Genomic DNA, 27,037 nt, shown 5'->3' with positions numbered 1-27,037 from the left:
ATTGAATCTTTCAGCACACATAATGAAGTGTAGGTGATTGGAGTGAGTTGATGAGCAGTTGATGACAGGTGAGGTGCTTGGGTAAGTGGTTGAGTAGTTCATTGAATCTTTCAGTACATAAAGTGTAGTTGAGTGAGTTGATGAGCAGTTGACACAGGTGATTGCTTGGGTAAGTGGTTGAGTAGTTCATTGAATCTTTCAGTACATAAAAGTGTAGTTGAGTGAGTTGATGAGCAGTTGACACAGGTGATTGCTTGGGTAAGTGGTTGAGTAGTTCATTGAATCTTTCAGTACATAAAAGTGTAGTTGAGTGAGTTGATGAGCAGTTGACACAGGTGATTGGTTGGGTAAGTGGTTGAGTAGTTCATTGAATCTTTCAGTACATAGAAGTGTAGATTTGAGTGAGTTGATGAGCAGTTGACACAGGTGATTGGTTGGGTAAGTGGTTGAGTAGTTCATTGAATCTTTCAGTACATAGAAGTGTAGTTGAGTGAGTTGATGAGCAGTTGACACAGGTGATTGCTTGGGTAAGTGGTTGAGTAGTTCATTGAATCTTTCAGTACATAGAGGTGTAGTTGAGTGAGTTGATGAGCAGTTGACACAGGTGATTGGTTGAGTGATTGGTTGGGTAAGTTGTTGAGTAGTTCATTGAATATTTCAGTACATAAAAGTGCAGTTGAGTGAGTTGATGAGCAGTTGACACAGGTGATTGGTTGGGTAAGTGGTTGAGTAGTTCATTGAATCTTTCAGTACATAAAAGTGTAGTTGAGTGAGTTGATGAGCAGTTGACACAGGTGATTGGTTGGGTAAGTGGTTGAGTAGTTCATTGAATCTTTCAGTACATAAAAGTGTAGTTGAGTGAGTTGATGAGCAGTTGACACAGGTGATTGGTTGGGTAAGTGGTTGAGTAGTTCATTGAATCTTTCAGTACATAAAACTGTAGTTGAGTGAGTTGATGAGCAGTTGACACAGGTGATTGGTTGGGTAAGTGGTTGAGTAGTTCATTGAATCTTTCAGTACATAGAAGTGTAGTTGAGTGAGTTGATGAGCAGTTGACACAGGTGATTGGTTGGGTAAGTGGTTGAGTAGTTCATTGAATCTTTTCAGTACATAAAAGTGTATTTGAGTGAGTTGATGAGCAGTTGACACAGGTGATTGGTTGGGTAAGTGGTTGAGTAGTTCATTGAATCTTTCAGTACATAAATGTGTATTTGAGTGAGTTGATGAGCAGTTGACACAGGTGATTGGTTGGGTAAGTGGTTGAGTAGTTCATTGAATCTTTCAGTACATAAAAGTGTAGTTGAGTGAGTTGATGAGCAGTTGACACAGGTGATTGGTTGGGTAGAGTGGTTGAGTAGTTCATTGAATCATTTCAGTACATAAAAGTGTAGTTGAGTGAGTTGATGAGCAGTTGACACAGGTGATTGCTTGGGTAAGTGGTTGAGTAGTTCATTAAATGTTTCAGTACATAAATGTGTAGTTGAGTGAGTTGATGAGCAGTTGACACAGGTGATTGGTTGAGTGATTGGTTGGGTAAGTGGTTGAGTAGTTCATTGAATCTTTCAGTACATAAAAGTGTAGTTGAGTGAGTTGATGAGCAGTTGACACAGGTGATTGGTTGGGTGGGCAAGTGGTTGAGTAGTTCATTGAATCTTTCAGTACATAAAGTGTAGTTGAGTGAGTTGATGAGCAGTTGACACAGGTGATTGGTTGGGTAAGTGGTTGAGTAGTTCATTAAATGTTTCAGTACATAAATGTGTAGTTGAGTGAGTTGATGAGCAGTTGACACAGGTGATTGGTTGAGTGATTGGTTGGGTAAGTGGTTGAGTAGTTCATTGAATCTTTCAGTACATAAAAGTGTAGTTGAGTGAGTTGATGAGCAGTTGACACAGGTGATTGGTTGGGTAAGTGGTTGAGTAGTTCATTGAATCTTTCAGTACATAAAAGTGTAGTTGAGTGAGTTGATGAGCAGTTGACACAGGTGATTGCTTGGGTAAGTGGTTGAGTAGTTCATTGAATATTTCAGTACATAAATGTGTAGTTGAGTGAGTTGATGAGCAGTTGACACAGGTGATTGGTTGGGTAAGTGGTTGAGTAGTTCATTGAATCTTTCAGTACATAAAAGTGTAGTTGAGTGAGTTGATGAGCAGTTGACACAGGTGATTGGTTGGGTAAGTGGTTGAGTAGTTCATTGAATCTTTCAGTACATAAATGTGTAGTTGAGTGAGTTGATGAGCAGTTGACACAGGTGATTGGTTGGGTAAGTGGTTGAGTAGTTCATTGAATATTTCAGTACATAAATGTGTAGTTGAGTGAGTTGATGAGCAGTTGACACAGGTGATTGGTTGGGTAAGTGGTTGAGTAGTTCATTGAATATTTCAGTACATAAATGTGTAGTTGGGTGAGTGGTTGAGTGAGTTGATGAGCCGTTGACCGGGGTGACTGTATGAGTAAGTGAGTAGTTGAGTGAGTGGCTAAGTAGGGTAGGGTAGGGCAGGGCAGGGCAGGGCAGGGCAGGGCAGGGCAGGGCAGGGCAGGGCAGGGCAGGGCAGGGCAGGGCAGGGCAGGGCAGGCAGGGCAGGGCAGGGCAGGCAGGGCAGGGCAGGGCAGGGCAGGGCAGGGCAGGGCAGGGCAGGGCAGTCAGTAAGTGAGCATGTGTGCAGCTAGCTGAAAGAATGTATTTGACTTGGTAAAGGGTGATTGCTAAAACTAAATACTGAAAACTGTTGTTCTACACCATGTCAACCATCTCTTCACCCTGCAGTAGCAACTACTGTTACTAGGGTTACCTCCGCATCATATCTGATGACAAGCATGGAGAGTATGACTCTCTTTGCCCAAGAATAGCCACAGACATCACCCACAGACATAAATCACACCCAGCCCTCCAGCCCAAGCATGTCTGTCTCATATCAACAGTATCCTTAGGGCTTGTTGAATTTCAAATTTTGTTGTGTTTTGATACCAGTATTGTGTCATGGAGCAGTCCTGCTTAATGTCTCTTCCTCTGCAGACCAAGATGAACTCATTACATCAACCTCAGTGGCTATATGTCAAGAAGGTGGAGCTGAAGTGGCTGAAAGTGCAATCATGAGTTCGCTCCGCCTGCTCACAATAAAGCAGCAGTCAACTGCCAACATATACATGGCATGTTTCTGAAACGACTGACACCACCTTGCAACTGATGAATGAGGATGTCAGTATCAACATGAACAAACAATAGCTTCATTAACCTGACAACACCACCTGAAGCTGTGTCAGACATCATTCTACTGGAGCATGTCTACTGGAGCACATCCAGGAAAATAAGCCATGATGACGTACAGTAGTTCCCTGTTCCTCACTGAATCAGGTTTTCAGAGTTGCAGCAGAGATTATCCCACAAAGTGTGATGCGGTGAGACGATAAATGTGTACATCACAGGCCTGTTGTAATATATGACATACCTGAATCATGTTACCGTGAAAGGTAACACGTGAACTACATTTTTTCAACCCAAAATTATGAGATTCTGTCAACATGTACACTGCTCATCATCAAATCAGGATACCACACGCTTGCAAAAATTGTTAAAAATATACTTGCTATTCATTCTATTTGAAATGCGCATGGACAACACTGATGCAGGGAAGACATTCTAGGTGAGAATCAGTGTCTCAGTCGAGGAGCAGCTTGTATGTGACTGTATTCTTCTTACACCTTAAATTTACTGCTAAGAATATTTTACACAATATAGACTTGAATTTATTACCAAGGAAGGGTCAGAGATGAATTTGTATTTTCACCTGAAGCCCATATCATCTATCTGCACTTTGAAACAGTTTAGTCACACTTGTTTGCGCATAGTTCATGAATGGAACTAGAGCATTATAGATGTAACTGCTAGAAACTTCAGGACACAATTGTGAATAATTTTGGTCAAAGAAGGCGTATCCCATTCTGTCACATTACCAAACTTAATCTGCTAATCTAAGTGATTACGTTTTGTTAAGGGAAAATCATGTCGTCCTCAATTTCTTGGGAGAAGTGTACATCACATACCACCCTTGTAGTTTCTTGTGAGTGAGTGAGTGAGTGAGGTTTTACACCACACTCAGCAATATTCCAGCTATATGGCGGCAGTCTGTAAATAACCGAGTCTGGACCAGACAATCCAGGGATCAACAGCATGAACATCAATCAACCCAGTCAGCGAGCCTGATCACCCGATCCCGTTAGTCGCCTCTTACGACTAGCATGGGTTACTGAAGATCAATTCTAACCCGGACCTTCACGAGTCTGTAGTTTCTTGTTATCATAGTATCTATGATTAGTGGCTGGAGGGGACATGACACTAATCTCTAAAACTGACAAGATGGAACAAATGACCCATCTGTGGTTGGCTGGTTGCAGCCTTGATGGTAATGGTAAACAAGCTACAAATTCGAGTGTCTGTCGATGGTTTTAAGTGTGTATGTTCATCCTCAATTTACATCATCTTATAAAATACTTTACACATTAAACGGAGTGCTTTAACATGCCACTAGATCTAGGTTCCTTTACTGAGGCATGTCAAGTCTCGGGAGAAACAATGAACTGAAATGACATGACATGTTTTGTGGCACAGCGACCATCAGTCACAGCTGCAGAAACATCATTAAAAAATCTAATGACATAGTTTGCTGCAGAGCTTTCAAAAACAGCTGTCAAATACCGAGTCTTGAGAAGTACCAGTGGTTATCTGTTATTCAAGGCCACATTCAGCTCTCATATGAAGACAGTCTGTTTTTACTCAACTCTCCAGTCATTGATACAATGGGATACCATGTCGTGCAACAACCAAGTCAGTAAGACTGACCACCCAATCATGTAACCTCTTACAAGCATGGCTTGCCAAGACCAGTTCTAACAGGATCTTCACGGGCTTGCAATGTGTTGGGCAGTGGGGTAGCCAAGTGGTTAAAGCATTCATCATGACGGAGACCCAGGTTTGATTCCCAGCATGGGTACAATGGTGTATCCTGTCATGATATTGCTGGAATATTGCAAAAGCAGCGTAATAACTAAACTCACTCACTCACTAGAGATGTACACAACAGAGATAATGTCGGTTTATATGTTAGTGACTAAAACATACATTCAAACACTGGTCCTTGGTTTCTTCCTTGTTGCACTCAGCAACATTCTAGCCATATAACTGCAGCCTGAATTAAATCAAGCCTGCATCAAACACTGACTTCATCTAGACATATATAAAAAAAATGACTACTTGCTCAAGATACCATGTCATTGTTGACAATGGATATCTATAACTGACACAAAGTTCTAATTTGCCCACATGGGACACAGGGGTTATCTAAAGTATGTGAATTACTTGCACTGAGCACTTGCTTTATATAAGCATTGATTCGTGAGAAACTGAGTGAGGTACAGGTGGGATAGTGAGTTTACAGTCAAGTGAGTTTATAGGTGAGTCATTTGTTGCTAATGCACTGGCCCAAGTTCCAACCATGCTCCATTCAGCACTCAAATCATGACTACATTTTGCTGGTCATTGAAACTTTGTATTGGGCACATAACTGTAAATGCAGACTACTGTCAAAGTAATTAATGATTGTTGCTTGTTTCAAACTGTTCAACACATTGTTTTGGAAGCTACTGATCACCAAGCTTGAGAGAGACGAAAACTGCCTCCTCAACCAAGCCATGGTGAGTGAGTAAGGTTTAACATCACTTGGAACAGCCAATTTCATGTAGAAAGGAAAGCCCGAAGTGATGCAGGTAAAACCCACGAGTACGAATATGGTGCTGACCAACCTTGATACATCATCAGAGCAAAACAGGATTTGAACCGATGTTCATAGATTTCCTCTATGCCCAAGGGACACAACTCTGCACAGAGCCAATACAAGGTTTTGGTAGAAAATACATGTAATAATAACTGAATATTATACCACAGTATTATACACTGGATAAATACGGGTGATTTTTGTCAGACACTGCTTCCAACAATATACAGTATTCATATTCTTATTAATAAAAACATGATACAAGCAAGCATTTTACATAATCAGAGAAAATGAAAGAAGAAGATCAACTTGGAAGAAGGAGCAATGATTTCCTTAAGTGAAATAATTTGGATTAATGCTGGCTGCAGTGAAGCAGAAAGAGCTAGCATGCGTGAAGCTACCCTCCCATTCGTTTCTCTGCTTATTATCCCCATTCCCAAAATCAATGGCAGCTGGTCAGTGTGTGCGGACTGTTCTTCGTCCTCCGTTCTCGTCCAGTTTCTCTGTCAGTGGGAGGATCAGATACTCAAGACCAATGTCTCGGAAGCATTCACACAAATGTCAGTCTTATCAGAGAAAATCAATACTCTCTATATCACATCGATATTCAATTTGCTGTGTCCTTGTCGATGTGTGAGGACATCACTCTCGGAATTCATCTGTCAAGGAATCAGGGCTTCTTCTCCAATATTCTCAACTCAGGACAGGCCCCCTCTCATCCCTATGCCCCATAACACATCACTCAGGGGTCAGAGGTTACAGCTTGAGTTAACACCATTATTGATCTGCACATGTAATGTGACTTCATCAACAACTCTTAACAAGCCAACGATGAAGTCAACAGTCTTCTTGAAACAATTTCCATGATTCCAATTTTTGCAAAATCAAACCTTTTGCAACGAATACAGGGAATTTTATCAAGTTACATATGTACAGGAAAATACATGTTCAGTTCAGAATACAATGCTGGTCTGCCAGAGCTGAGTCGAAAGTACAAATGTCACCACCAGCAACACAATCAATAATGCACACCCATTTCCCAGCTCACACTTTTATGAAGCTTGCAACCTATCACAAACCAAGAGATCTTTCTGTCACACACCAGAATATCACCTTCACATTTCAAGAATTTCAGCTTTACAACACACTTTCAGGATTTGCATTTCATGAAAAATGAGCAATACATCTGTTGTCAACTGACACATGATCAGAATTGACTTACTGTACTCTTACACAATCTATAAGGATTTGCTAATTAATTATAAATAGAATTATCTCTGATCTATGTTACACACACAAAGAGACATCACTTTGACTATGTATGATAAGTACAATGACACAGCAGAATACTATGTTGCACATATAATAAGATACTTCTTAGGATATGTACTATGTTGCACATATAAGATACTTCTTAGGGTATGTACTATGTTGCACATATAATAAGATACTTCTTAGGATATGTACTATGTTGTACATATAATAAGATACTTCTTAGGATATGTACTATGTTGTACATAAAATAAGATACTTCTTAGGATATGTACTATGTTGCACATATAATAAGATACTTCTTGGGATATGTACTATGTTGCACATATAAGATACTTCTTAGGATATGTACTATGTTGCAAATATAAGATACTTCTTAGGATATGCACTATGTTGTACATATAATAAGATACTTCTTAGGATATGTACTATGTTGTACATATAATAAGATACTTCTTAGGATATGTACTATGTTGCACATATAATAAGATACTTCTTAGGATATGTACTATGTTGCACATATAATAAGATACTTCTTAGGGATAAGATGATATGTACTGCACATATGTTGTACATATAATAAGATACTTCTTAGGACTATGTTGCACATATAAGATACTTCTTAGGATATGTACTATGTTGCACATATAAGATACTTCTTAGGATATGTACTATGTTGCACATATAATAAGATACTTCTTAGGATATGTACTATGTTGCACATATATAAGATACTTCTTAGGATATGTACTATGTTGCACATATATAAGATACTTCTTAGGATATGTACTATGTTGCACATATAATAAGATACTTCTTAGGATATGTACTATGTTGCACATATAATAAGATACTTCTTAGGGTATATGTACATATAATTAGATACTTCTTAGGTTTGCACTATGTTATATAAGATACTTCTTAGGATATGTACTATGTTGCACATATAATAAGATAGATACTATGTTGCACATATAATAAGATACTTCTTGGGATATGTACTATGTTGCACATATAAGATACTTCTTAGGATATGTACTATGTTGCACATATAATAAGATACTTCTTTGGATATGTACTATGGTGCCCATATTATAAGATACTACTTGGGAAATCTACTATGTTCCACATATAATAAGATACTTCTTAGGATATGTACTATGTTGCACGTACAATGCACTTCTCAGGAGATGTACCACGTTGAACATATAATAAAATACTTCTTGGATATGTATCATGTTGCACATACAATGAGATACTTGTTTGACTATGATGCAGTGTACTTACATTCCGGAGACAATGGAAATCTTGAAGACATGCTGGACATCAGCCTTGGCACTGTTATTTGCCACATTAATGGCTTTGTCAAGGCTTGTAGAAAAGAGACGCAGGTATCTCTCCCATGGTTGTGTGCCGTCATATGGGACGTAAAGGTAAGGAAACACTCCATGAACGTGCATGCACGTCTTTTGTCCTAGAAATCAATAGGCAAATGTCAGCCTCTATGTAGCAGATTTTTAATGACAGACAAACCATACCACAATACAAAACATGTAATCTCTTTTAGAAATTAGATAGACAGAGCATCACTGCAATCAGATAGTGGCAATCATGAATTATTCAAGCACCAGATCATGCACTGGCTCATTCTTAATGTCTTACATAAAGACATAGACTTCAAACATACGGAATGTTATCTAGATACTTTAATACATACATGTACATATGGTACAGACCAGTGACATCTGCAGGGTGAGGTTGGGCTTCTGGACAATAGATATTATGTCAGGCATAGATATAGTTTCGTAATTAAATCTATGAGCCTGACATTATTTTCTAAGAAAAGACCTTGCATTGATGTAATTTTTGTGTCAGACAATTTCAATTTTTACATCAGGATGAAGCATATTTTTATTAATGAATGTTAGGGGACAATCCAGTTCTTTTGTCAAGATCCCACAGAGGTATTTATACAAGGGTGGATGGTTGTGTGATGGGTAGGATATGAAGGTGGATGGATGAGTGACAGGTATTGTATGAGGTTGGACGGATGAGTGACAGGTATGACATAAGGGTGATGGTAGAGTGACAGGTATGATATATAGGTTGATGGCAGAGCGACAGGTATGATATGAGGGTGGATGGCAGAGTGACAGGTATGATATATAGGTTGATGGCAGAGCGACAGGTATGATATGAGGGTAGATGGCAGAGTGACAGGTATGATATAGAATGAATGGCAAAGTGACAAGTATGATATAGGGTAGAACAGATGAGCAACAGGTATGATATAAGGGTGGATGGATGAGTGACGGTCATTAAAATCAGGGTCCATAGTAAGCTGGCAGTCATGGTTGTAAGTTGCCGAACATTACTTTTACCGACTCTGAAAACCTAAAAACTAGAAACCTGACAGCAGAGAATCAAAATATATATATATGATTTCCAAAATATTTTTATGGATTAAACTTCTTTTCAATTCATAAAAATATCTTGGACATTAATGTACAACTTCTAAATGCCACTGAAAGACATTATATATGATTTGTTAATATTAGAAACGCCACTGAAATGTGTGACAGTCAAAACAGATGGTATCCTGACTCATTCAGTAATAACTGTTAATTCTCTGTGACAGTTTATCCCACTGACCAGCTGGTGTTGCTCCAAATATCCTCAGGACAGGCACTCTCTTAACATCACATCCCCGGAAGAGCGAGTGTGTGACGTCGAGCCCGGGTATAGGTGGAGCCAGATAGTGGTCGGTGGTTACAATGCGCACAGAGAACATGGCGCCAGCTTCAGTAGACCTTCATTGCATCACAATCTTCACTGTGCACAGCTGAAAGTACAAAATGCTGGTGAGAACGTCATTTGTCAAAATTTATATTATTGAAAGACTCGAAACATTCTTAAGACTGAAACACACAATAATCGTGCCAATCCTGATTCCTATGTTTTTATTTCATTCTTTTCAATTACAGATTCAGTGACCTGCAGATCTCATATTGTGTAACTGAAAGTTATATCTAAAGACAGAAGATATTTGAACATTCACAAAATGCCTTTATATATGTGCAGAGTATGACATAAGCATGCTACAAAGTACCACATTCTAAAACACAAGCCCTCATTAACAACATATCTAAGCATGACTGAATCCAGAGTCGATCAATATGCATGATAGCCCATTTATATCCACCTTGCCAGTGAGTACAAACCCAATGTCAGAAACAACATGTTTGTATTAAGCACCAACAGGCTTCAACCACAATACTACTGCAGTACCTCAACCACTATAAGTTCTATCAAGACAAAAAAGACATTCCTGTGTTTTGTGGAACAGGAACCAACCTCCATTCTCCGTAAGCTGAGTGAGTGAGTAAGGTTTTACGCCACTTTTGGCAATATTCCAGTAACATCATGGCATGGAACACAGAAACTGGCTTCAAACATAATCTCCATAAGAATTCCAGCACCCCACAGACATATAGTGACAGGTAAGTGCAAGGTGAGTGAATCTGGTGGAATGCTGTCCCTGGCAGTTAGGAAGTACATGTAGTCCCATCTGGACAAGACAAAAGAGAGGTCGAGAGTGTTATCAGGAGTCAATCCAGAACACTGAGTAAGTGAGTTTGGTTTAACACCAATTTCAACATAATTTCAGTTACATCACACCATCTTAAGACTTAACATGTTGGTGAGATCCATAGTTCAACAGGATCATGAAATGAAGTTGAAGAATTTATTAAAAGTATTCTCTCCTCATGTTTATTGAATGTTTGATAAATTCCTATGATGTGAAATAATTCTGCAGAAACCAGGATAAATTTCTAATTTTGTTGTCAAGAGTCTTGTTTTATTAACATTTGGCACTGATGCAAAAGCGGTCACATTTTCGATAAGGTGCACTTTCATATGTAATGATTGCTTAAAACACCATCAAAATGTTCTTTTGATGTAAAGCAGGTAATACTGCCAAAGGTAATGTCATTTGTTGAGGGGGCGGTGGGGTAAAAAGTGGTTAAAGCGTTGGCTCGTCACGCCGAAGACCCGGGTTCGAATCCCCACATGGGTACAACGTGTGAAGCCCATTTCTGGTGTCCCCAGCCGTGATGTTGCTGGAATATTGCTAAAAGCGGCTTAAAGCCAAACTCAGTCAGTCAGTCATTTGTTGAGACACCCAAATTTTTATGACCCAAACATATTGAAAAGTAGAGAATGCAATTTTCCAGCTTCCTTCACTGACTCACAATCTGATGGTTTAGTGCAACTGGGAAAATATGGACATATATCCAGCAACAGAATCCCTGTGAGGAACCAGGCCTATGCTGTTTCTCAATACCATTGGGCTCTTCAGATGATTATGCAAGCATGGGAGTTGAAGTGAGTGAGTGAATATGGCTTTACGCCGCTTTTAGCAATGTTTCAGCAATATCCCAGACACCAGATATGGGCTTCACACATTGTATTATTATTATAGGATATTTATATAGCGCGCACATATCCACGTATCTAATACATGCTCAAGGCGCTGACATTTTTTTCCATCACTGGACATCACTGGATGTCAATCTCAACGGCACATCGTATTATCAATCTCATCTCCCCGGGGATCATACAACTCTTGCAGCCACTAGGCGCACCGAGTTATTGCGGTTTTCTCATCCTTATGAGGTACCCATTCAAAGCTGGGTGGACAGGGACACATAGTCCGATTCTTTGTCCAAGTTCACTGCATGTTGCTGTACCCACAACTAGGTGTTTGCACATATTCATGTGGATTCGTGGGTTCTTTTAAGTGCACAGGGTTGTGTACTGTACACTAGGGGTTGTGACAACACTGAAAGAGTCTGCACACAAAGTTGACGCCAAGGTTTTTTACACCTGGTCACAGGTGGGCTCGATCCTGTAACCTCAAGCTCGTTGGATCAGTAGCCAGTTCACCCACTGCGCCCCCTGTTCGCAGTACATTGTACCCATGTTCAGAATCAAACCTGGATCTTCAGCATGATGAGCAGACACTTTAACCATTAGGCTACCCCAGTGCCCTGCATGGGATTTGAAAAAAAACATACAAAATACTGGAAATCATACTGTGTCATGGCTCCTGAGACAGATATGTGTAACAATATATATATCTTCATATTATATTCAGAAGTTTCATTAATTTATCATAACTGACATCACAAAGCCAACCAAGTTCAAATTTCTGGTTGATATTGACACTATTGTAGGTATTCACTGCCATAAACATGTACTGACATAAACTTAGGTAACTATGAGGCCAGGGAAGCTATAAAGTTAGGCATGGATATCTTTAAAGCAGGCCATCAAATGAAAATTAGGCAGGCAGGTACAGAAGCTCACTTTTTTCAATGGCATATCACTTGATTATTAGGATGTACCTGACCAGTTATTTTGAACTAAAAGAGTTCATGCCCACTCCCTGGATTCCAATAATCAAGGATGTCTCATATAGTTGTCTCCCATGTCTGACTGACATAGTTTCAGCAGACAGCTGTCTCACATAGGTCTCTCATGGCTGTCTCTCTCTGTCTTTGCAATTAGGTGCCTCATTTTGAAACTGTGGGTGCAAATACAACTCAGACCCTAAACATACTAAAATTAGTACTTTACTGAGAAAGTGTAATCCCAAATAAAACATTTGTTTGACCTGACCACTTTCAAACAGGCATAGTGTATTCCTAGGTTTTGGTGTTTGGATGCATGCCAAGTTTCTCTTGTCAGGGGGTATACAAAGCATGTCATCTTGATGCATGCCAAGTTTCACTTGTCACGGGGTATACAAAGCATGTCATCTTGATGCATGCCAAGTTTCACTTGTCCGGGGTATACAAAGCATGTCATTTTCTTTATGCATGCCAAGTTTCACTTGTCCGGGGGTATACAAAGCATGTCATCTTGATGCATGCCAAGTTTCACTTGTCAGGGGGTATACAAAGCATGTCATCTTGATGCATGCCAAGTTTCACTTGTCAGGGGGTATACAAAGCATGTCATCTTGATGCATGCCAAGTTTCACTTGTCAGGGGGTATACAAAGCATGTCATCTTGATCAAGTTTCACTTTGTCAGGGGGTATACAAAGCATGTCATCTTGATGCATGCCAAGTTTCACTTGTCAGGGGGTATACAAAGCATGTCATCTTGATGCATGCCAAGTTTCACTTGTCAGGGGGTATACAAAGCATGTCATCTTGATGCATGCCAAGTTTCACTTGTCAGGGGGTATACAAAGCATGTCATCTTGATGCATGCGGGGGTATACAAAGCATGTCATCACTTGCCAAGTTTTGTCAGGGGTATACACAGCATGTCATCTTGATGCATGCCAAGTTTCACTTGTCAGGGGGTATACAAAGCATGTCATCTTGATGCATGCCAAGTTTCACTTGTCAGGGGGTATACAAAGCATGTCATCTTGATGCATGCCAAGTTTCACTTGTCAGGGGGTATACAAAGCATGTCATCTTCACTAACAGTTTTCGGACTTTTGTGAAAGTCAAGGTTTCTGAGTGGGTTAGATAAACTTTGTGTGCTGGCTTTAGGTGGCTCGCTTTGAAAGAGTGGGTTCAATTCAGACAAGCAAGTCAGCCGTAAACATTTTAAAATCTGTACCTTAATGAAAAAAAGGAAACTACCAAAATAATATGTTACATTTGACCACTTTCCAAAAGTCATTTTGTTCCTCTTACAGAAGGAAGGCTAATAGTACACAACTTACAGATGGTAGGCTAGTAACACCATGCAAAAGGATGAGAGGCTAGTAACACTCAACTTACAGATGGCAGGCTAGTAACACTCAACTTACAGATGGCAGGCTAGTAACACCGTACTTAGGATGGGAGGCTAGTAACACTCAACTTACAGATAGCAATCTAGTAACACTGTACTTAGGATGGGAGGCTAGTAACACTCAACTTACAGATAGCAATCTAGTAACACTGTACTTAGGATGGGAGGCTAGTAACACTCAACTTACAGATAGCAATCTAGTAACACTGTACTTAGGATGGGAGGCTAGTAACACTCAACTTACAGATAGCAATCTTGTAACACTGTACTTAGGATGGGAGGCTAGTAACACTCAACTTACAGATAGCAATCTTGTAACACTGTACTTAGGATGGGAGGCTAGTAACACTCAACTACATAGCAACTTGTAACTGTACTTAGGATGGGAGGCTAGCAAACTTACAGTAACACTGTACTTAGGATGGGAGGCTAGTAACACTCAACTTACAGATAGCAATCTTGTAACACTGTACTTAGGATGGGAGGCTAGTAACACTCAACTTACAGATAGCAATCTTGTAACACTGTTCTTAGGATGGGAGGCTAGTAACACTCAACTTACAGATAGCAATCTTGTAACACTGTACTTAGGATGGGAGGCTAGTAACACTCAACTTACAGATAGCAATCTAGTAACACTGTACTTAGGATGGGAGGCTAGTAACACTCAACTTACAGATAGCAATCTAGGTAACAGTAACACTCAACTTACAGATAGCAATCTTGTAACTTAGGATGGGAGGCTAGTAACACTCAACTTACAGATAGCAATCTTGTAACACTGTACTTAGGATGGGAGGCTAGTAACACTCAACTTACAGATAGCAATCTAGTAACACTGTACTTAGGATGGGAGGCTAGTAACACTCAACTTACAGATAGCAATCTAGTAACACTGTACTTAGGATGGGAGGCTAGTAACACTCAACTTACAGATAGCAATCTAGTAACACTGTACTTAGGATGGGAGGCTAGTAACACTCAGCTTACAGATAGCAATCTAGTATTACTGTACTTAGGATGGGAGGCTAGTAACACTCAACTTACAGATAGCAATCTAGTAACACTGTACTTAGGATGGGAGGCTAGTAACACTCAACTTACAGATAGCAATCTAGTAACACTGTACTTAGGATGGGAGGCTAGTAACACTCAACTTACAGAAGGAAGGCTAGTAACATCGTACTTAAGGATGGGAGGCTAGTAACACTCAGTATATAGATATGTGGCTAGTAACACTCAACATACAGATGGGTGACTAGTAGCATTCAACATACAGATGTGTGGCTAGTAACTCACTATACAGATGGGTGGCTAGTAACACTCAATATAAAGATATGTGGCTAGTAACACTCAACATACAGATGGGTGGCTAGTAACATTCAACATAGATCTGTGGCTAGTAACACTCAACATACAGATCTGTGGCTAGTAACATTCAACTGTTTCATAGCCAATTAGGCATACATACATATCATTATGTATGCGACAGGATAGTTTGTTATCTGATCTTGCAATCAGTTGAATAATTATCCTCAACTAAACCTCATGAGATAGCATGTAGCACAGCCAACATTGAACTAATGTAACTTGGTACATGGGGAGCACACACTATAGATTCATTAGGCTGCTCAGCAAAGGTCTTCCTACCTGATTCCCTTGAATTTGTGTTGCCTCTTCAGGTGGAAACTGACTCCTCTAAAAATGCTTTAGGAACTTAAATTCATTTAATGAAAGAGTAAAACTTTTTTTTTTTGTTACAATGTTGCAACATTTCTGTATCCCACAACTCCAACACAAGAATCTGAGCAGCTGTAAGTGTGATTCTGGCAAAGTAGTTGGTATTTTAAGAGTTCAATATCCTCAGAGATGAATTACTTCGACTGACAATTCCCAATCCTTCTCAATCCTGGACTGAAAATTGGCCCAAGTTTTCCCATCATTCAAAGTTGAAATTCCCAGAAAAGGGGCATCAGTGCCTAAATAATGGACTCATTATTTGCATGTTAAATAAAAACAAACCACAATAACAAAGGTTTAGTCAGTCCATAATGAAGTTATCAACAAAATTATATACGTTCCTGTTGTCATGGCACTGCATGTTTGTTCACACAAAACTTACATATTTAGCAACAACTGAATGTAAATACATCACCAATATAGACCACTATTGACTGCAGAGCAAATGAACAGACCATCTTATCTCTGTCACGATGTTCAGACAGCTGCTCTAAAGGACATAAAAACTATTATCATTCTGCGGTTCCAACCTTGGGCAAACATACACTGATTTTGCAAGAAACAAATAGGAATGGATTTTCTTAGATTTTATGTACTTTTGATTCAAGATTGTATGTGCATCTTTCCAAAAATATACAAAAACAATATTAGGGCATATCCTTGAAAGTGAACCAAGCAGGTATCCTGACAACTATTTCACATCACTAAAAACTAGGAAATAAACAGCTACACAGAGAGTGTCAACACCATCAATTTTAATGTAATACTCTACAAGGACATCGTGAGATAAATACAACTGAGTACTTCTATGGATTATTTTCCTTTCAGTCGTCAGTGATTCTAATCTATCCATTAACCAAAGCCAGTGGCCTCAACAGAATGCCAATATTGCTATTCTCTCCGCTGGTTGTATCAGATGTTGCTGGTGTTACTGCTAATTACATCAGGTATATATGTTGACAGGGGACTCCATGCCATGAAGCTTTCCAGCCTGATGAATGGTCACTGTTGCTACCTAGCTATGTATCATGAAGACAGGCGCACTGGCCAGATTGATCGCATAGATTGAAGGTTTACATAACCTTACCACTAAGCAATCACACATAATTTATAAGCAGTCTATTTTAAATCAGAAAACATGAATGGCACAATTAGAAATTGATTTTCACATTGTAAGAGTTCATCTGAGTAGGAACATCCACAAAGTGAGAGACATACAATGTAGCTTGCCACTGACCTCTCTTCTAATGAGTGAATAGAAAAGCCATGAATCATGTCAACTTCACAGTAAACAATTTTGATATTGCATGCCAGCATCTGATAAATCACTGTAGAATCTGCTCTTGGTTCTCAAATCTGGGTTTCAGAAACTTGTCAAAGACCAACTGGAATGTAACAGTAAACATTATTACCTACCTGTGGAATACACACGGTTCATGGAGACCAAAATACAATCATCAAACTTTCTGGCATGAAGTGTGTAAACATATAAAAATTATCACTAAGAATGTTTGCCAGTAGTAAAGAATGATTTCCTGTCAATTTATAGCTGCACAGATCGCCCAAATTCATGTGATGTTAAGAACAAACATCGCATATCTACATGAAAACACAAAAATGAATTAAGAAACAGGAGGAACAATGTAGAAGTTATAGATTTATGACTGTAATATGAAAGATTTCTTTTGAGTAATATAAGTGTCCAACTGAGCTTTAAGCATTTAAGCCATGGGACAGTGGTTCACACCCAAAAACTATATTGTTCAAAATTTTTACGCAAATATTCCACAGCAGGGGTGTAGGTGAATCTACATCTAACATTTGCTGTGCAGGGTTATGTTCGTTACAGTGTTTCAATTATTGTTACCTGTTGACAGTCTGCTTGTCTGTCTCCCAGTCCCTGAACCACATTATCTTCCCTTCTACCAGGCCTTTCTGCTAAAGCCCTAAGTAAAGCATACCCTCAGATTCTACATCTCCCTTCTCACTGGGGTATTTTTCAATATAAAAGGAATTGTTTGTTTCTATGGAAATTATATGTATTGACAGACTAAGTGTTAGTCTAAGAGTCTGCTGACAAGTCCACCTTGATCATCACAAGCCCATTATCAGTTTTACATTATGTATGACACTGACTGTGTAAACAAGTACATGGTAGTGCTAATGACTGTCACTTAACCAGTACACATTTGCTGTTTAGTATGGGCACATGCCCTTTGTATGGTCACACCTTAGTAGTTGCCATGGTAGTATGAAATATGTCACTGTAACACTGGTTCAGTTGTCGTCACCTAAACTGTCTCAGAATTATCACCTTTCATGTTTATTACAAACAATAACGATCTGCTGATTCTTGTTTCTCTCAAATTAAGCAATAACTTCAAGTAAAAGGTTCTTAGAAATGGTGATGAGACATCAAAATGTCAAACTGTTTCTAAATTAAACACGCAAAACATTCATTCCAGCTTTCTTAGCCGATTTGATTTTTCAGAATGATACTCACTGCCATTATTGATTTGGTTTACTGTTAGTTGTCTGTCTCTTGGTAATGGCTAATGCTAAGTTTGGACTATATGGCATCCTCTTTGACAGTATTCTCCCTACTTTTTTGAGTGATGGGAACAAGATGGTGTATCCATGCAAGCCAAAAAAGGATTATTGGAGTTCTTGTGATTGGTTGATAGACACATTCATACTGAGCCTGCTCAAATACAAAGAAGGGACTACATATAGTTTAAACTAACATTTGTTAATGATTCTGTTTTTAACAGCGTAAATTATAGCTTCTAAGATATATTCAGTAACACCAAAGTAGGAAGTACTGTAAGCTTAGTAATCCTAGATGGATTGCTAGTCCACCAAATTTGTTATTTACTTATCAGCCATACTGTACTGGAATCACCAGGTCACAGACTAGTGGACCTAATTTGGACCTCAGACTAAGCTGTGCCTAATTCCTGGTGGGTCCACATAAAACCTGTGTTGTTTTGTAGCAGCGAGCCAAAACCCAGGATCTGCATCACTGAATTTCCTTTCCCTTAAATCCATCCCATCCCATGAAACTCCCTGTACAAAGCAGTGGTATCTCACTTGGCCAATCAAACATTACAAGTTTATCATATATATCAGTATGTTATCTGGGTGCACCATTTGTCATAAAATAATCTTTCGCTTATTGAAAACAAATATAGCATTGAACAATCTATCATAAGATAAGATAAGATAAGATATTTATTGCATAGCATTCCATGAAGAAACAGTGGCAATATTCTATAAGCTACAAATATTTACACAGTAGGTACAAGAAATATAGATACATTTCACACATAAATGATGTACATTATAACAATTTTTTTTAGAAATCATGTGGTATAATGACATGGAAATAATATATAAGGAGACTATGGTAAGATATAACATTCATTTAAAGTTGTAAAGATGGTGACATATTTTGGAAATTAATTCAGGACTTCTGTTCGTGAAAATTATTAAGAATTGTTCTTTTTTTGAGAGTGTAGTAAATTCTTGGTCATAATATAGCATTGTGTGTATAAGTGTATATATATTTGGTGAATATCTAAAGAAGCTACTTTAAACTAAGTCCTTCACAGTTGTTTCAGGAAGGCACCAGGAATCACATACCACCTAGCATTTAGAGCATAATACCTTCACAGCTTCACTTTTATTATGTTCGCGCATCCATGACTCAATGTAACAGCTAAGTACAAGATCACATGCTACTCATACCAAGGAACCTACTAATGATATCACACTGTCAAACATTATCATACACAAGTATTGAAATAAGATAACAATATACATTTGCTATGTAAGCCTTGTCTATAGGAAAAGGCCTTTCTGGTGAACATGGCAAAGATACTTTACGAATGACCTTCACAATGATTGGTGCACTTGTTCGACCTTTCACATGTAATAATTTCATCAACTTATAAATATACATGCTGCTTAAAGTTGTTAAAAAGTGATGCATTTGAAATGGGGTTGATTGTTGCTATCTCCAACTGAAAGCGTTACCTAGGGCAGTAAAGGAGATGCCATAGCACAGTGTGGTTTGAAAAACAAACTGCAGCAGTGACAGTAAACTCAGACATAGCATCCTAGGTACACAGAGCTCTTAATAAAAGGGATGTGAGACCAGAGACCATATAATGGTCTCTGGTGAGACTGACTATCAAACAAACCAGGCACGAAGCATCAACATGACAAAATGAATAACTTTTAATTTTGCTTTTAATTGCGACTCGTAGATTCTATTTCACCAAAGATTCTCGTCGTTTAAGCTTAAAACATTGACATATCACCAGGTAACTGATATACCCACATGAAATTCCTAGAGAGAACCTGTTTCTACATGACTACACATATAATCATGGAGAGTCATGAATAAATGATGAAAGCAAACAGAGGTTCTCCATCTATCAGTCTATATGCAAATCCAAACCACATGAAACCAAAAACAAACGGGAATATATCAACATGATCAACATTCTAACTAAATGATAATGGGAAATTTATAACATTAATTTATTGATTTTATTGTAGATAAACAGTGATATCTTGTTAAACGATTCAATTAAGGAGGACTTTGTACAAGTCAGTAACTGTCTACAATTGTATTATAATATGCAGCAGCAGAAACAGTTACAAACATGTACATGCAAGAAAATTACAGAGTTTTTAATTTCATAGAACTTTCTGCAGCATGTACAAGTCATATAACAGGCATCTATAGGGAGACAGGAAGATGAGACTGAACAACTGTTACTCAGACCAAACTGACAAACTGAATTTTTAATACAGTACACTGTCTGTGAAGGGTAACCTTATAGATTACCTGTACATTGACAGTATTCAGCAAAGGAGAACAGCTGAGGCTGTTGATTTGATTTGCTAACTGTCCTCAGTATTATTTAATAAAGCTGACATGGTTCACAGGTGAGTTTACTTGCAGTTTCAACTTCCATATGAGCTGTCTCTCAACAGGCCTCCTACCTTAACTAACAGAAAGTACCAGATGTTGCTTTTAAACAGTATTCCATTTATATAGCAGCATGAAGAAAGATGAAGATTTGAAATTGATGAGCATGAGCAAGGTAAAACAATATTTGAAAACACAAGCACAGATTTCTCTCAAATCTGCACATCTTACCTGCCTTGAAATCAACTGAAGACTATTTTTATCAATGAGGTAAACTATCGTTTCTCTGATAAGCTATCAATTACCATTAACATGATCACAGACAATCATAGAAAATCTAATGAAAAGCCACAGTAATACAGGCTTCCACTAATTTCTAATGGTGTACTATCGGCAGGTCAGTTGCTGTTATACAACCTATGAGCAAAGAATACTTGATCTTGAAAACTGAGGGTCCAAGCATAAGAAAATGCTGTCACTAACCTACACTATTCTTTGACCTAGAAACCATTTCTATTTCATGATTTATAGTGCATACCACATATATATTTTATGATTTTTAGTGTATTCATCATTTCTAGAAAGTTTAACGACTTATAGTGCATACTATATTTCCACTTCACAATTTTTAGTGTTAACAAAACTCTTATTTTACATACATCACTTCTAATTCATGATTAATAATGTACACATCACTTCTATTTAACGATTTATAGTGCATACTATATTTCTATGGCACATTTTTTTAGTATACATCATTTATAGTTATTGATTTTTGAGTATACATCATTTCTAATTCATGATTTATAGTGTATACATCATTTATATTTAATAATGTAACTGTATGTCTGTGGGGTGAAATCGTCCCTTAAAATGTGATCATCATCAACCACTATTTGACAAAACAGCAACAACTGACTTCTGACTAGTGCTGGAATACGGTAATTGTAACATTCTAGATAAAGAACAAAATGAACCACTTCCAATCACACAGCCACCTTAAACCAGTGTTCAACCTAAACTGCTCTGCCACCTTAAACCACAGTTAAACCTATAAGCACTCCTCTTAACCACACTTCCACCCTCAGGCATCTTTCTATCATTGTCTATCATAGCACACAGCTCCTTAAACCACACTTCCACCCTCAGGCATATTTCTATCATTGTCTATCATATCACACAGCTCCTTAAACCACACTTCCACCCTCAGACATCTTTCTATCATTGTCTATCATATCACACAGCTCCTTAAACCACACTTCCACCCTCTGGCATCTTTCTATCATTGTCTATCATATCACACAGCTCCTTAAACCACACTTCCACCCTCCGACATCGTTCTATCATTGTCTATCATATCACACAGCTCCTTAAAACACACTTCCACCCTCAGGCATCTCTCTATCATTGTGTATCAGATCACACAGCTCCTTAAACCACACTTCCACCCTCAGGCATCTTTCTATCATTGTCTATTATATCACACAGCTCCTTAAACCACACTTCCACCCTCAGACATCTTTCTATCATTGTCTATCATATCACACAGCTCCTTAAACCACACTTCCACCCTCAGGCATCTTCCTATCACTGTCTATCATATCACACAGCTCCTTAAACCACACTTCCACCTTCAGGCATATTTCTATCATTGTCTATCATAGCACACAGCTCCTTAAACCACACTTCCACCCTCAGGCATCTTTCTATCATTGTCTATCATAGCACACAGCTCCTTAAACCTCACTTCCACCCTCAGGCATCTTTCTATCATTGTCTATCATATCACACAGCTCCTTAAACCACACTTCCACCCTCAGGCATCTTTCTATCATTGTCTATTATATCACACAGCTCCTTAAACCACACTTCCACCCTCAGACATCTTTCTATCATTGTCTATCATATCACACAGCTCCTTAAACCACACTTCCACCCTCAGGCATCTTTCCTATCATTGTCTATCATATCACACAGCTCCTTAAACCACACTTCCACCTTCAGGCATATTTCTATCATTGTCTATCATAGCACACAGCTCCTTAAACCACACTTCCACCCTCAGGCATCTTTCTATCATTGTCTATCATAGCACACAGCTCCTTAAACCACACTTCCACCCTCAGGCATCTTTCTATCATTGTCTATCATATCACACAGCTCCTTAAACCACACTTCCACCCTCAGGCATCTTTATATCATTGTCTATCATATCACACAGCTCCTTAAACCACACTTCCACCTTCAGGCATCTTTCTATCATTGTCTATCATATCACACAGCTCCTTAAACCACACTTCCACCCTCAGGCATCTTTCTATCATTGTCTATCATATCACACAGCTCCACACACTTCCACCCTCAGGCATCTTTCTATCATTGTCTATCATATCACACAGCTCCTTAAACCACACTTCCACCCTCAGGCATCTTTCTATCATTGTCTATCATATCACACAGCTCCTTAAACCACACTTCCACCCTCAGGCATCTTTCTATCATTGTCTATCATATCACACAGCTCCTTAAACCACACTTCCACCCTCAGGCATATTTCTATCATTGTCTATCATATCACACAGCTCCTTAAACCACACTTCCACCCTCAGGCATCTTTCTATCATTGTCTATCATATCACACAGCTCCTTAAACCACACTTCCACCCTCAGGCATCTTTCTATCATTGTCTATCATATCACACAGCTCCTTAAACCACACTTCCACCCTCAGGCATCTTTCCACCATCAAACATGTTCCCACCTGAAACCCTTGTGCAACCTAAAGCTATGCAAACCACTATCGTTAGTCTTTAAGAAAACATTATGTAATTGACGTCATCATTATTTATACTGTTTCTCCTAATAGCATCTTTCCATCTCCAAGCACACTTCCACCTGAAACCACTGTTACCTGAAGCCCTTGTGCTATCCTAAGCTATTTAAACATTATGTAACTGACATTGTCATTATTCATTCTCTTTCTACTCAAATTACCATGACAAATACAAAGCAAACCTGTGCCATACAGTCAAAACCTAGTAAATGCTATAATTTATCCAAGACATTCAGGAATTATTGAGACAGTGTTTCCTACATCATGGCAGGTTCGTCCATTCAAACATCCTTTGTAATTTTCTCAAGGACTAGGGCTCTTATTGAATGTGCTTGTCAGATATTGACATATTTACATAGTCCTCATCCTCAAATGTGGATACAGAAAATTTCTAGTCCATTTGTGAACGTGGAACCAGATAATATATAAATTTCATTCAAAATCAATATTTAATTATTTACCTACAAAACAGCAGTCTTTTTTAAAATTTTGAAACCTGAAATCTTTTTTCCAGCATGACATTTTCAAGTTTCTTGACTATCTCCATAGAAACAGAAAAATGTGAAACAGAAGTGGCTTGTGGTGTTGGTTTGGGAACCTCCTTATGGCCATGATTGAGAGCATGGAGTAATCCGACGGATCAATACACAACTAGCAGAGACGGAAGGACCCTGGGTCTGTCTGTCCTTCTATGACAAAATGGCCCCGAGAAATTCCACCAGCACATAATGACTGAACCTCAGCCATTCCTACGCAGTGTGTGGCGGCACACACAAGTGGTGAGGCAGGCCATGTGAGGAACGATTTTGATGAGCATAGTAATTGCTCCCTGTTCATCTACATGATGGCGTCTGCTCGCTGGCAGACAGGAGGAATACTGGGTAGGTGGAATCTGCTGCCAAAGTTTGCTTGGTGAATGTCACTGGCAAGGCAAGCCTGTTTCAAATAACTGGATCTCAAACACAGGACCATGCAGTCAGATGTGGAAGCAGCACCAATGCAGCTGTTGATGAAATAATTGTTACATTCTATTTATGAGACAAGGATAGGTGTCAACAAGCGAAGTTAACACACATCTTCCTCCTTCAGGTTTCAGCCTTGTTCTGCATGTTGTAAACTACACTGTCCTCGAAAAGCTTGAAACAAAGTCTGCAGAAGAAAGACAACCCTTTTCCTTCTATAAAAATATGGAGAAGGCAAACCAAGAGTGAAAGCTGGGTGAAAAAGGTTGGTTAAAAAGCAATGTCTACAGTAAGAGCTTGCTAACAAGATTGTGGGCAAGATTTTGCTGGCAGTGTCTGTCTGCTGTGCAGCATGTCGAGGCTGATGAAAGGGGAGGTCAGTAGGTGAGACTCATACACTGATCTGTTGACCTGAGTAGGAGGAAACATGTTGGCCCAAGTGCTGGCACCCAATACTGTATGATAGAGGAAAGGTGATATGAACAAGAATCACCACTGTCCGCATGATAAAGCTTATTGCTGTTTGTAAGAGGAGTGGATGAATGTTATTTTATGCTACAGTCAGCAATATTCCACCTGCCGATATATCATGGCCTGTAAATTTCTAGGTTTAGACAATCTAGTGGGAGATAACTTGTCACACTTTGTTACCCCCCAAGATCTAGTTACTGACCTGAAACATCAACAGAAATTAATGTGATATGCTGCGTATATAAAGAGTCTTGCACATTTCACAACACACATGGTAAAAAGACACAACCACAAAACACACCAAACTAATTTCACCAACTGGTGATCCTATCTTGCACATGTCCTCTCCCAAAGACATGAAGTAGGTGAAGGCCACAGGAGTCAGAGTTTGGACAGCAGCCTGTTTACATCTAGTATTTAAACAGCTAGATAAACTAAAGGAATTATTATTAATCATCAAGGTGTTTGATAAATCTAATGCTTCACAACACATGGCGTAAATTATATAAAACTATATCAATTGAGAACATTCTCAAAAACAGAAAGCTCATGTCAAACAATAAAAGCATATCACAATCAATATGAATTTGAGACAGCAGTGTAAATAAAACAAACAACGAAAAAGCGATTTCATAACAGTATTGAACCACATGTCAGCTTGAAAATGATCAACATGAAAAAACCCCACTTAGAATCTACTGAGAAGCGTATCTAGCACCATCGGTGGACCCTCAAGTGTCATGGTCAATTCCTTTGTTTGCTTTGGTTTTAGGGCTCCACAGGCTGTCAATACACTTTATTACTCAAAGGAACCACCAACGGTGGTACATGAGTTACATTTACACACAGTTATATAGAAATTACAGCAAGATGGCATACACAACATTCAGAAATCTTGACAGGTTTTTCAGGACATGTATCTTATTATTCCCAACAAGTTGCTTATATTTTGACATGTTAGGCCATTTATAATAATAATCACTTATAAAAAGAAGAACGTTCATTCGCAAATGCTTTACATTTAAATAAATAGTGGAATTCGTCGCCAATTTGTTGAGAGTTAGACTATGTACAAAATCTCTCTTCACGATAAATGTTCGACCAACGACCCTGTTCTATAGGCAATTTGTGATTACTTGTTCTAAAATATAGTAAAGGTTTATAAATGTTATCTGTGAGTAACAAATATTTTTCAAAACATGGTCTATCTTTAATAATGGAATAATCGAAGCCTTTCGGAGCCTTACAGAGAGCTAGCAATAGAGTCACTTGATGAACAAATATGAATTTTCAAGATTTCACTATTGCAGTTGAAGAAGAAAACCTACATGACTATGCTAAGTAATATGAAGAGCACACAGCACAGCTTGCACAAGGCCAGTCTCTTCTGATTTACCAAGAAGCATGTTTATTTACAAACGAGAAATACCCAGTCACATGTTATGCAAATAAGCCTGTGGCATTAATGGTATGCTTAGTCATCACTGTGCCAGGTGTGTGGTACTCCCATACAGATACACTAACTTCTTGTCCCTGAAAAATGGTTATCAAGGATGTTGTGTGAAAATAATGCCAAATGAAAATGAAAGAGCCCGAGTGCTATGAATGGAAATGGACTGGGATGAATGTTTTATTCAAAAACATGCTCTCGGTTATACCACCACACTTACAGGCATCTCCCTGGGTCTACCCTGATCTTCCCAGTCAGTAGTATGATGAAGTAAATACCACAAAGCACTTTTGTTATTTTCAGTTTCTATGGAGAAAATGACAGGTGAAAAAAAAAGATTCAGGTTTTGAAATTTAGACTGACTGACTGAGTTTAGGAGCAATATTCCAGCAATATCACGGTGGGGACACCAGAAATGGGCTTAACACATTGTGCCCATGTGGGGAATCGAAGGTCTTTGACGAGCCAACGCTTTAACCACTAGGAACTTGAAATTTAGAACACGCTGCTGCATTGCAAATAGATCAATAAATATTCAGATTCATCTTGATTTTAAATGAAATTGATATATAGTCTGATATCATTTTCACAAATTAAAATGATTTTTTATGCATCCAGTTTGAGCATTAGGACTTGAAGGAATATCTGACAAGCACATTCATTGATGATTTAATATGAGCCGTAGTCCCTGAGTAAATTGCAAAGGAAATTTGAATGGACCAACTTGCAATGATCTCGGAAACATTGTCTCAATAATTCTTGAATATCTGGGATAAATTATAAC

The 27,037-nt window shown here is 38.6% G+C and overlaps 1 protein-coding gene across 1 annotated transcript in view; it reads right to left on the bottom strand.

The window, feature by feature from the left end:
* Positions 1 to 27,037, bottom strand: part of LOC124288270 — a 109,420-nt gene that overhangs the window by 60,954 nt on the left and 21,429 nt on the right. The window contains 2 exon segments of the mRNA XM_046724782.1: positions 8,328 to 8,514; positions 9,693 to 9,882. Of these exon segments, the coding sequence (XP_046580738.1) occupies positions 8,328 to 8,514; positions 9,693 to 9,831 (326 nt within the window). The 5' untranslated portion in view covers positions 9,832 to 9,882.

The sequence above is a fragment of the Haliotis rubra genome, unplaced genomic scaffold (genome assembly GCF_003918875.1).
Source record: "Haliotis rubra isolate DU_JTF1 unplaced genomic scaffold, ASM391887v1 Scf414, whole genome shotgun sequence".
Classification (NCBI taxonomy): Eukaryota; Metazoa; Mollusca; class Gastropoda; order Lepetellida; family Haliotidae; genus Haliotis; species Haliotis rubra.
This window is presented reverse-complemented; position numbering and strand designations above follow the sequence as displayed.